The sequence below is a fragment of the Arachis stenosperma genome, chromosome 1, assembly GCF_014773155.1.
Source record: "Arachis stenosperma cultivar V10309 chromosome 1, arast.V10309.gnm1.PFL2, whole genome shotgun sequence".
NCBI classification, from domain to species: Eukaryota; Viridiplantae; Streptophyta; class Magnoliopsida; order Fabales; family Fabaceae; genus Arachis; species Arachis stenosperma.
In genome coordinates, this window is record NC_080377.1 from 51,449,578 (window position 1) to 51,462,994 (window position 13,417).

The window sequence follows — 13,417 nt, forward strand, 5'->3', positions numbered from 1 at the left end:
AGCATAGCGCTCACTTTCTCTTGGTGAAGCATGCTCACTAGTGTAGCGCTCACTAAGTAAGCATTGTGCTCAATAATTGAGCTCTATGTCTTGTGTTGATGTGCGCTTCCCCCTTCGAGCCTTGGTGAACCCCTTTTTGCATGATGCGCTCCCTTATTTCCTAAGTTAGTTGAGAAGTTTAGGTTAATTAAGGATTCAGATTTCAGTTCACTTAACCAAATACAATCCTAACTTGACCTTGACCCCATTACAATCCTTAAAAGACCTCTTGATATGTGTATTTGTACATTAATTCTTTGTTGATTGTTAGATGAAGAGCAAGTCTTAGAAATCAAGGTTAGTAGAGAATTGAGAGAATCGAACCTTAAACACTTGAGTAATTAGAGTGTATACACTTCCAGTGAGGGTTTGAAGCTCGATTCCCTATTCCCGACTTTCACGAGCAATTTTCTTTTGCAAGTCTATTTGTACTTTATTTTTATGATTTGAATTAGTGAAATCCAGTTCATATTTGTTCTTGGAAAGTTTATCTAGTTTTAACCAATTGGGTAGAAACATTTTGCATGTAGTTGCACTCATACAGATAGGTTGCATCTCATACTGTCTACCATTCTTCTTCACTCTTATTGCCTCTCTTGAGCTTAGCATGAGGACATGCTAATATTTAAGTGTGGAGAGATTTGATGCACCACTATTTCATGGTACATCTTGTGCTTAATTGACTGGATTTTATCCACTAATCTCATACTTATTCATTGAATTCGCATGTTTTACATTTTCCTTCCTGATTTTGTGCTATGATTAAAAAAATGTTTCTTTGGTCTTAATTCTACTATGTTTAATCCTCTCTTATTACCATTCGATGCCTTGATATGTGTGTTAAGTGTTTTCAGAGATCACAGGGTAGGAATGGCTTAGAGGATGGAAAGGAAGCATGCAAAAATGGAAGGAATACAAGAAGCTGAAGGAACTGCAAAGCTGTCAGCCCTGACCTCTTTGCACTCAAAACGGTCATAATTTCAGCTACAAAAGTCCAAATGAGGCGGTTCTAGTTGTGTTGGAAAGTTAACATTTGGAGCTTCATAATGATATATAATTTGCCATAGCTGACTTGGCGTTCATGGAAGCGCACGCGCACATTGGCCAAAAGTCCATCGGCGCGCACGCGCACCTGGCGCGTAAGCGTGACATGCGCGACGTACTGTCACTGCAGAAATTGCTGGGGGCGATTTCTGGGCTATTTTTGACCTAGTTTTTGGCCCAGAAAACATAGATTAGAAGCTACAGAGTGGGGGAATCAATCCATTCAATCCTACACTTTTCATTCACACAATTTTTAGGTTTAGATGTAGGTTCTAGAGAGAGAGGCCCTCTCCTCTCTCTTAGGTTTTAGGATTAGGATTTTTCTTCTACTTTTAATTCTTCTAGTACTCTAGTTTATAGATTTTCCCTTGTTGATTATTTGATGTTGCTACTTGGTTTGTGAATTCTCATGTTTAATTTGATTTCTCTATTTAATGCAATTTGAGGTATTTCATATTTATGATTTTAATTTAGCTTTTTATACTCTTAGCTTTGGTTGAGTAATTAGAGACACTTGAGTTGTCAAACTCCTTTGTTGATTGATAATTGTTGTGTTTGCTAGTTAATTTGAATTCCAATAACTCTAGTCTTTCCATGGAAATTGCTAGGACTTGAGGAATCAAATTGATTTATCCACTTGACATACCTTCATAGTTAGAGGTTGACTAAGTGGGAGCAATGAACAATTCTCATCATAATTAATAAGGATAACTAGGATAGAATTTCCAGTTCTCATACCTTGCGAAGAGCTTTTCTAGTTGTTAGTTTATTCCTTTTGCCATTTAAAAATCTTACTTCCTATCCAAAAACCCAAAAACCCAAAACACACTTTTCCATAACCAATTATAAGCACACTTCCCTACAATTCCTTGAGAGACGACCTGAGGTTTAAATACTTCGGTTATCAATTTTACTAGGGGTTTGTTACTTGTGACAACCAAATCTTTTGTACGAAAGGATTCCTTGTCGGTCTAGAAGCTATACTTTCAACGAGAACATATTTGTGAATTCTGGACCACGCAAGAATTCCGTTCGTCAAAATGTTAGTATTCTTGCTTCTTATCTTAAAAACCCCAAAAAATACAATTCCATAACCAATAACAACCACACTTCCCTGCAATTCCTTGAGAGACGACCCGAGGTTTAAATACTTCGGTTATTAATTTTTCTTTGGTTTGCTTTAGTGACAAACAAGTTTTTGTACGAAAGGATTCTTGTTGGTTTAGAAGCTATACTTTCAACGAGACTCTATTTGTGAAATTCTAAACCGTCAAAAATCCATTCGTCAATGTCCTAGATGAAAACTTCAATTAAATAAAATCTAATGCAATTGAGCAACAATTAACCAGACTAGCTTTCCAATACTTGTATGCACATGCTAAGTTCTTCTTTAATTCCTTGTTTGTTTATGATTCATGATACCTTACTGCTTTAAAACTCACAGAATTCAAGTTGGTAGTCATGATGTCATAGCAAAATGTTACAAATCAAAATTTAAGCTATGCCTATTCATACCACACATGTATACAGGGAAGATAAAGATAATCATGCTCTTTTCAGTGCTGGAAATAAGTAAGAGGAGAAAGAAGCGTTACCACCTTGTGGTTCATCTTCCTTATTGTTGTCCTTTTCCTTATATTCCTCCTCTTCCCATACTAAACTCATGTTTGCTCATCCTCAAGCAACAATTAGAACAGTGGTGATGGGGCTAAGAAGGATCATGAGTGTCTCACACAATGAAATGTTAGTAGTACATGTGTTTAAGCAAGTAAAATAATAATCAAGGCACAGGAAACAGAGACATTATGATTACAAACATAAGAGGGTATGCATGATACATTGCTTAAAAATATAAGTGGCACACCAAACTTAGTGTGACACTTTCTCTTGGAATTAATGCAAGAATCAGTAAAGATTGGAAGCAAAGTTTGTTGCATAGCAACACCAAACTTAGAATGCAATCACATGTCCATTTTATTTGAACTAAGACTAAATGAAACTGTTATATGTTAAATATAATCACCAAGCCAAGAATCTGTCATGAATAAGGATCTCTTGGTGATGTATTAACAAAAACAGTTAATAAAAGAAACATTGAAAACAAGAAAATGACTAAAACAAAGAGAAAACTAAAATTGTCTAACTAAAAGAAAGATAACACTACAAAGGGTCTTATGATTATGCAGACAAGTGGTGTTGCTGAATGAATTGCATAGAAAAATAAGTGGCACACCAAACTTAGAATCTTAGTGTGTCACTTCCATGTAGAATTGATGCAATCATCCAAATGGATTGAAAACAAATTATTGCAGGGCAACACCAAACTTAGAATGTAACCATATACCAATTTATTGAAATTTAAACAAAGCAGGCAGAGAAAATAACAAAGCAAAGGAATGAAATGTTACCTAAGATTGGGTTGCCTCCCAACAAGCGCTCTTTTAGTGTAATTAGCTTGACATGTTATTCTTCACTTTCTTCCTCTTCTTCCAGTTTGTTAAGAGGAATGACCTCAAGGGGGAAGAAGATTCAGCTATTGTCGCCTGTCTTAGTCTTTCCTCAGCAAGCTTTCTTTTGTTAATGGCTTGATTGAGCTTGCTTGCTGGATCAGGGGTAAGATTAGTGCTCTTGTTAGTTTCCTTCACTTCTTTGGATTCAAGACTTGGTTGCTGTGTGATTATTGGAGTTTTATCTTCATCAAAAGCCTTTTGAATTGGTGGTTCAATGAGCCCTTCATCTATGTAATTCTTTGCTTCACTTGAGTATGAGTTTTCTTGATTGTCTTCCTCACTTTCTTGTTCCTTCACTTCCTCCTTTGCACTCAACATTTGACTTAATAGCTCTTTCATGGAGGAGGTCTGTTGTTCTTCCCAAGATTTCTTCATCTCCTTTTCATATCCTTCAATCACATATTCAAGTGTTGAGAGTTTTTGGTTCAGGGAAATTTGTGGAGGTTGTGAGTTTTTATGTTCCTTTGTCATCTCAAGTGGCTTCTGTATGTATGGAGGTTTAGGTTCAAAGATTTCCACCACCTCTTCCTTCTTTACTGAAAATTCACTTGACATAGTAGCCTCTTCCTCTTGCTCTTCTACTTCCTCCTTCACATCCACCCAGTGGTTCTCATCTTCCTTGCTTAGCAATTCTTTGTTTCTCCTTATTTACTCCAAATATCCATCCATCTTATTGCAGAGGGTTTCTTGTTCTTTCCAAGAGTCTATGAATGTTTGTAGGTATTGTTCAAATGCTAGCTCAAGGGATGAAGTTTGAGAGAAATTTTGTGGGTATGGATGTGTTGTGGTGATGTTTTGATGGGCATGGAATGAATTTTGTGAATTGTGGAATGCATTTTGTGGTTGGTATGGATCGTGGACTGAGTTGTATGGTTCTTGGAGAAAACTTTGTGTTGAGGCAAAATCAAGTGATGGAGGATTATCATATGAGAAACTGGGAGGTGAGGTTGGACAATTTTGCATGAATGAATTGAAGGTTTGCTCAAGTGATGATGGCTCTCGATTAATGGAGTATGACACGTTGAGTGCTTTCTGATTTTGATCCTCTCAATCACAACTTGAAGAATTGTGGAACTCATCACAGTATGGATCATCTTGTTGCATTGGGGGATAATCTTGCATGAATTTATTGAAAGTACACTCTAGTGAAGATGTATCTTGGTGAACACAGTATGGATCACTAAGATCTCTTTAATTTTGACTTTCCCAGCCACAATATGAGTAATTGTTAGACTCATCACAATTTGGATCATATTGTGTTTCTGGAAAGTGTCCCATTTCAATTGATTGTTCACACTCTTGTTGACATGTCCAGATACCATGAGGGTGTTAATATAAATCATCTTGTGGTTCTAGATCATATCTCATGTGAATTACTTCATCATTTATCATTTCTTGGTGATACTTCCAGCCACCATAATGACTTAAATCATTTTGTGGTGGTGAAAAATATCCCATATGATTCTCTTGCTCATCTTGTAGTTCTGAAGCGTATCTCCATTGATTGGAGTGCTCAGAATTTGCATTTTCTTGGTGATATTCCCAGCCACCATTAGAATAATCAATTGGGGATGGTGGGTAATATCCCATAAAACTTGTTTGATCACAAGATGAGTTGAACTCCATTTGAATTTTGTAAAACACAACACAAATGAAAATTGAAATTCATGTCTCAGATGAGATTTGCTTAGTGAGGCAAAAACACAAACACCTTGCTATCAGCTTAAAACAGAAAACAAAAACAAAAAAATGCTTAATCTAGACTTCTCACCCACTTAATCATTATTGATCTAAATCAATCCCCGGCAACGGCGCCAAAAACTTGATGAGATGAAAATTAGATTTCCACACAAACTCACCGACAAGTGTACCGAGTCGCATCAAGTAGTAATAACTCACAAGAGTGAGGTCGATCCCACAGGGATTGATGGATCAAGCAACTTTAGTGGGTGATTAGTCTAGTCAAGCTAACATTGGTGAATTGGATTAAATTGAGCAACAGAATATAAATGACAAGAAATTTAAAGTGCAGAATGTAAATTAGCATAGGCTTAAAGGACAAGAAAAGTAAATTGCATCAAATGTAAAAGGGAATTGGGTACAGGGAAATTAAAGAAAATAATAGATCAAGCAATCGAAAAGAACTTAAGAACAAGTGATTGGAAATTTAAATTGCAGGAAGAATAAAGGGATTTGGGTGCTGGGAATTAAAACAGAACTGAAAGATGTGAAGTGCAGTAAACTAAAGGGCTCTCAGATGAGGAAATCCATAAACAAATCAATTCAGTACCAAAACAGAAATGTAGAAGTGCAGAAGAATTAAAACGGCAAGAGAACTTAGATCACTCATGAAATTCTAAAAGAGAAATTGACAATTGTAGAAGAGAGAAAATGAAACAGAAAGCAAAACTCAGATTTGATCTCCATTTCTTCAAATTCAAAAAGGAAAATTAAAAGAGAGCTCTTTATTCTACTCCTACTCCTAGTGCTCTCTATTAGAGCCAGCCTCCTTTCTAAAATGAAACATATGCCTTTTTATAGGCTTTTACAAAACGAAATTAAAATTAAAAACAAATTACAATTAAATGAAATTCCTATTCTAACTATATCTTGTGCCTTTGAGTGATGATAATGGGCTTCGCTTGCTTTGGATTTGAAGAATGGATCCAAGATGGCTTGGTTCAATTATCATGGACCAAGGTGCATTTGATCAGCTCCCAGGGTAGTGCTCCGCTTGGTTGTGTGAGCATAGCGCTCACTTTCTCTTGGTGAAGCATGCTCACTAGTGTAGCGCTCACTAGGTGAGCATTGTGCTCAATAATTGAGCTCTATGTCTTGTGTTGATGTGCGCTTCCCCCTTCGAGCCTTGGTGAACCCCTTTTTGCATGATGCGCTCCCTTATTTCCTTGGTTGAGAGGCACGATAATGCTCACTTCAAGTGAGCATAGTGCTCACTTCTTTGAGCTCTATTAGAGCGCTCTTTGATTCCCTTTCCGAACATTGGCCAGCGCATGTTTGGTGCCTTGGTGAGTGCTTTTAGGCCTTAAAGATGCCTATCACTTGTGCTTCAATTTTCTGCCACATATAGATTGTTATATATCGTTGGAAAGCTCTGAATGTCAACTTTCCAATGCAACTGAAAGCGCATCAATTGAACATTTGTAGCTCAAGTTATGGGCCTTTGAAGAAGGCATGGTCATGCTGTCACAAGGCTTAAAGAAAAGCCCGAAAATGCTCACTTTAGTGAGCACAATGCTCACTTAGTGAGCGCTAGTCTTGCTTTTTGTTGAGCGCTGGCCTTGTGCTCCGTCATAGTCATGGGCCACGCTTTTAAAAGTGTGTTCTAAGGTTCCAAGGCGTGCTCAATCTTCAAAGCATGCCCAAAATTCCTCTTTTCTTTTTTTTAGCTTATTTTGTGCTTTTTTTGCTTCTTTTTCTTCTTATTTCCAACAAAGTTTATAAAATCAAAAGATCAAAGAAATATACCATTTAAGCACAAAAGAATGCAATATTTAAGCACTAATAATCAATTTCTTGTATGAAAAAGCATAGAAAAACATGACATGAAGACATGTCATCACCCAGCAGCTTATGCTATCCTGTGAAATTTTTTATGTTTGGAGCATTGACTTCATGGGTCCATTCCAAACTCTAATGGTTTCTCATACATATTTTTAGCTGTAGATTATGTTTCTAAGCGGGTGAAAGCAATTCCTACCCGTAATGATGATTCTAACACTGTTGTCTCTTTTGTCAGAAATTATATTATTTGTCGCTTTGCATCACCACGAGCAATCGTGAGTGATCAAGGCACTCACTTTTGTAATTGGAGATTAATAGGCCTACTGAAGAAACATGGCATCCTTCACAAGATAGCAACAGCTTACCATCCCCAGATCAATGGGCAAGCCGAGGTGTCTAACAGAGAGATAAAGCGCATATTGCAGAAGATAGTCAAACCTCATCGGAAGTAGAACACAAGGCCTTCTGAGCGGTAAAAGAATGCAACATGGGATTTGAGAAGGCCGGAGCTGAAAGAAAGCTGCAACTACAAGAATTAGAGAACCTTCGCGTAAAAGCAAATGATAACTCCAGGCTATACAAAGAGAAGATGAAGGTTGTGCATGACAAGCACATCAAAAGGAGAGAGTTCAGACCTGGGGAATTAGTTCTCCTTTACAACTCCAGACTGAGGCTCATGTCAAGCAAGCTGAGATCAAGATGGGAAGTTCTCTATAGAGTAGAGAAGGCAGAGCCATACGGAGTCTTTCACCTGAGTCGTCCTTCAAGCTCCAAATTCATCAAGGTCAATGGACATCGCTTAAAGATGTACCATGGTGAGAAGATGAAGAACAACAAGGAGCTAGAGATCTTTCTCTTGGAGATCCACCAACAGCAGAAAACTGAGCTGGTGGACCGTCCAACTTAAGGACGTTAAAGAAAAGTGCTAGGTGGGAGACAACCCACCATGATACAATTTTTCAATTTTATTCTTCGCTTTATTTTATTTTAATTCTCTCAGTATCCATTCATTATTTCTGCACAATCAGCTGCATACTGCATTCTGCATAAAAAAGGGGGGACCGACGCGCTAGCGCCTAGTGTGCATCCGCGTCCTTCGTGGATGTGAAATGGGTTAGATTGAAAAGAGAGTTGCGCGGGAGTGGCTCAGGAGGCATGCCCAACACACAAGCTCACCCACGCGTACGCGTACTTGACGCGTACGTGCCCCTCTCGGTTTGGGCGACCCACACAGAAGCGTGGATGGCGCGCATGCGTGCCTATAATGATCGGCGTAAATGAGTGTTTTGGCCGAAAGTTGTGCTGGCTTCACGCTGGGTTCGTGCTAGAAGCACAAATTGACCCACGCGTACGCGTCCCTGACACGTACGCATCCTTTTCCCCACTTTGCTATCCACGCGTGCGCGTACATGCCGCGCACGCGTCGATGGAAATTTTTCCCCACTGCGAAAGTTACAGTGAGTTGCGCGTGCACGGTGATAGCCTCGCGCTAGAGGCACCGCCTTGGTCACGCGCAGGCGTACTAGACGCATCTGCATCCCTCCTCTTTTTTGCGACTCGCGCGAACGCACGTAGTGCGTGTCCGCGGCGATTGCGCCACATCACTCACACAGTGCGCCGCCCAGTTTTCATTCTCTCTCCCTCCCAAATCCTAATTCTCTCTTTCCCAATCCTAATTTCTTTCTTCTTCTTCTTCTTTTTCTATCTTTTCTATCTTCTTCTTCTTCTTCTCCTCTTACTTCTTTCTCACTCACATCCTCCATTATCTCTCTTTTTTCATCTTCTTCTCAAGATTCTTTCTTTCTACTCTACTTCCTTCCTTCTTATTATTTTTCCTATTCTTTTTGCATTCTTTTAATTAGTGTTAGAAATTTAATTGGGTGATTGTTTCTTCTATAATGCTTGTGGACATATTAGAGAGTGATTTGACAATTCATATCAATTTTTGGATTGCTTTCATGTTGGGTTTCATACTTTCCCTAACATATTTTACATGCATACCAAGTGTTTGTGCAAAAGCCCATATGACATTATGAATTCTTAATTCTTCTATTCTTCTACTCTACTACCTGTTTTTCACAAAACCCTTGCTATTTTTTATTGATTGAATATAATTGTCAATACAAACGTGGTTGTTAGTTTGTTACATTTGATAATCAAATTAAGCAATTAATGCCTGATCTATGCTACTCATGCCTTTGCCGGCATGCTAATAAACATCTTGCATCTACTTGTCTTCATTTTTCATACTATATTTCCATTGATGTCCTAATTACATGGAATCGCGACCATGTGTTTATGTCATTCTTCTTTACCTTGGCATGGATTATCACTTGTACCTCCCTCCTCCTTGCTCTAACCCTTTGATTATCACTTGTATATTTCCTCCTCCCGGTTCTAGCTACTTGATTTCATGTCCCTTTCTTTTCTCCCTTTTCAGGATGGCCACCAGAAAGGGTAAAGAGAAAGCCTCTAATAAGCCACCGGCGAGAAAAGGAACGAAAAGAGCACCAGCGGAGGAACCACCCTCAACATCAGTCAAGCCATCAACAAAGCGGGTCAAGAAGATTATCAAGGTCGATGAAACCAAAAAGCCTTTCCAGCGAAGGACACTGTGCGGTTCACTAACCGCTACTGTGAGCAGATGTTCCCCATCCTGGCTGAGCGAAATTACCACAATGAGCACCTACTCATCCTCCCTACCAACATTGTTGATCTTGTAGATCCCCGCATTGAGCACAGACAATGGGGATTCTTACGGAGGCAGCCAAGGTAGGTCAACCTTTCATGGGTAGTTAAATTCTACTCCAATTTTCACGTGCCAAACCTGCAGCTGTCTATGTCCGTCAGAAGTAAGTCCCTGTATCTGAAGGGGCCATTCAGCGAGTTTTAGATCTTTTCCCTGCTCCAGAAGGATTGGACGCATACCAAGAAGCCTCTCTCAAGCGCCAAACATACCAATTTGACTGGGACGATGTTCTCAGAGTTATAGCACACCCTGGCAGCAGATGGATCTATGGATACCATCGATCCCGACCTAAAGGGCATATTGGCTTCAGCAATTACCTTGGAGGCTCATGTGTGGGCACAGATTATGTCCCACTAAATCTTTTTGAGCACTCACGAGTCCTCCCTTACTACAGACATGGCTGTTCTCATCTGGTGTATCCTTACAGACCAGCCCCTCAACTTACCAAGACACCTCTGGCAAGCCATGGGACACGTACAGATTATGGGCAACCTACCTTTTCCTGCCTTAGTTTCAGATCTAGTCTCAGCAGCCGGAGTCTCCTACAGAGCTGGGGACACCAAGGCCATGATTCCACGAGATGATCAGAAAGTCCCCAACGGAAAGTACATCAGACCCCCAGCAGCCACTATCAGCCGGACTGTAGACCCGGCTGGAGATATTCCTTCTCCTTCCACATCACAAGCACCTTCAACTAATCAACTACTCCTTCAGATACTTCAGAGGTTGGACCGATTAGACCGGCAAGCAAAGCGAATGGAGCGCTGTAACAATCACTGATTTACATACGTCAAGAAGCTGATTGTTAGCAACCACCCACTTGAAGAAAAACCTGACACTCCGGACTCTACTTCACCCACCAGCACCGGGAGCCATGATGACCCCGACTGTGGAGATGCTGTTACCACCCCCCCTTTGTTCCTGACTGATGGCACCGAGGATGGTGCTAAGCTTTAAGCATGGGGAGGTCGGTCAGTACCTGACTTCCAGAGGTAATTACTTTTTCTTAACACTAATAGGTTAGTTTTCTGTTGTTAGATAGTATAAATTGCATAGTAATAAGTGTTTGCATGCATGTTCTATTTGGTTGAAAAATAATAAGTTTCCTTTCAAGACCCTCTTTTTGACAATTTCACTAATTCAAATTAAAAATTCTATGTTAAACTTGTCTGAAGATTGTAATTTGGAACATGGTCAGAGCAAGAACACACAACCTGTGAGATTTTGAGCTTAGTTATATGGTTACATTATTTAACCATTATTTTTATTCTTGTGTGTTTTCTCTCCTCTATGATTGTAATCTATGGTTTGTTCCATTCTATATGTCCATTGTTTAATGTATTCATGCATATGTATGATTGAGGCCATCATTTGTTATTAGCTCACTATCCCAAATGGCCTACCACTCTATTTACCTTTGTTTACCACTTTGAGCCTTTTAATCTCTATTTGTTCTATATATTACCACATCACTAACCTTAAGCAGAAAAACAATTAATTACCGAAATTGAATCTTTGGTTAGCTTAAGATAGAGATTGTGTATCAACTAAGTGTGGGGAATTGTGGGGAACCTGGGTTAATAGGGAGGTGTTGTGTTTTCACTTTATTTAAATATAGGGAATTTGGGTGCCTACTCATATGAAACCAAAAAAACCATATGCATTGAAATGTTATGTTTATTTCTAAATTTATATAATATTTTCAAATTTAGGGAATGAAAGCACCCCAACGTTAAGTTCAATAAAAAGATCAATGCATGTGAGATAAAATAGAAGAACATTTCAATACATGAGTAGGTGAAAAACACAAAAGTGAAACTATGGATAGTTATGCATGATTTTATAAGCATAGGGAATGTGTGTGCGTTAGGTGAAAACTTAGGTTAATCAAGAATTCAATTCTTAGCTCACTTGGCCATACATGTATCCTCACCCTTATCTAAGCCCCATTACAACCTTGAAAAAAACCTCATGATATTTGCATGTATGCACTAAATATTTGTTAATTAGTTAGATGAAGAACACATTTTAGAACGCATGAATAGAGGAGACTAGAGTGGATTACCCTATACACTTAAGTGATTAGAGTGCATATACACTTCTAGTGAGGGTTTGATGCTTGACTCTATGTTTCCTACTTTCATGAGCTATCTTCTCACAAGTCTACTTATCTTTTATTGTGTGATTTGAGTTAGTGAAATCTAATTTTATTTGTCTTAGAAGACTTGTTCATTTCCTTAACCAAGTAGGTATAGACATTTCATCATATAGTTGCATTTCTATATAGGTTGCACTTCATGAGTCTTACCTCTCCCCCATTCATTCCCTTGATCTCCTTGAGCTTAGTATGAGGACATGCTAATATTTAAGTGTGGGGATTTAATGCACCACTATTTCGTGGTACATCTTATGCTCAATTGAGTGGATTTTATCCACTATTCTCACACTTATTCATACAATTTGCATGGTTTTACAATTTCTTCCCAATTTAGTTCTATAATTGAAAACTTGCTTACTAAGCCTTTAAATGATGTATTTTTAATTCCCCTTTATACCATTCGATGTCGTGATCTGTGCGTTAAGTGTTTTCAGGCTTTATAGGGTAGGAGTGGCTTGGAGAACGGAAATGAAGCTTGCAAAAATGGAAGGAATGCAAGGAAACAAAGGAGCTGACCAGCGAGGAGTGACGCGGATGCGCACTTGGCACGCAGGTGCACATTAACGCACTCACACATTGACGCGCACGTACACCTGGCGCGTACGCGCAATAAGCAAAGAGCACAATCGCCACGCACGCACACCTGGCGTGCACGCGTGACATGCGCGACGTACAGCAGTTGCAGAAAAACGCTGGGGGCAATTTCGGGCCGAGTTTGGACCTATTTTCGGCCCAGAAACACAGACTAGAGCTAGGGGACAAGTAGAGACTCAACACATATTCTCATTACGCATAGCTTTAGTTTTTAGATTGGAATATTAGAGAGAATTCTACTACTTCCTTTAGGTTTTCCTCACATTCATAGATTTCTAGTTTTGATGCTTTTTTATTTGGATATTGAGAGAAGTTACTACCTCCGTTGAAGTTTCCATTATTCTATTTTGTTTCCTTTTTTCCTTACTCTTTCATATCCTTAGTCTTTGTTTAGAGTTATGGTGCACGAAATTGTGATCATCAATGGCGCCATCAACATGGTACGCTCAATTGCAATCTCAACTCTTTATCACAACTTTGCACAACTAACCAGCAAGTGCACTGGGTCGTCCAAGTAATAAACCTTACGTGAGTAAGGGTCGATCCCACGGAGATTGTTGGTATGAAGCAAGCTATGGTCATCTTGTAAATCTCAGTCAGGCGGATTCAAATGGTTATGGAGGAATAATGATTAAAAGATAAATAAAACATAAAATAAAGATAGAGATACTTATGTAATTCATTGGTGAGAGCTTCAAATAAGCGTATGGAGATGCTTTGTCCCTTCCGTCTCTCTGCTTTTCTACTGTCTTCATCCAATCCTTCTTACTCCTTTCCATGGCAAGCTGTATGTTGGGCATC

At 39.0% G+C, this 13,417-nt stretch overlaps 1 protein-coding gene across 1 annotated transcript; it reads left to right on the top strand.

The window, feature by feature from the left end:
• The first annotated feature begins 7,602 nt into the window (after positions 1-7,602).
• Positions 7,603-8,022, top strand: LOC130979628 (uncharacterized). The gene has a single exon (XM_057903108.1). The coding sequence runs from the start codon at positions 7,603-7,605 to the stop codon at positions 8,020-8,022; it is 420 nt and encodes a 139-aa protein (XP_057759091.1).
• Positions 8,023-13,417: the final 5,395 nt, after the last annotated feature.

Coding starts and splice junctions, on each gene's coding strand:
- LOC130979628 (XM_057903108.1), top strand. CDS start 7,603: ATGGGATTTGAGAAGGCCGGAGCTGAAAGAAAGCTGCAACTACAAGAA.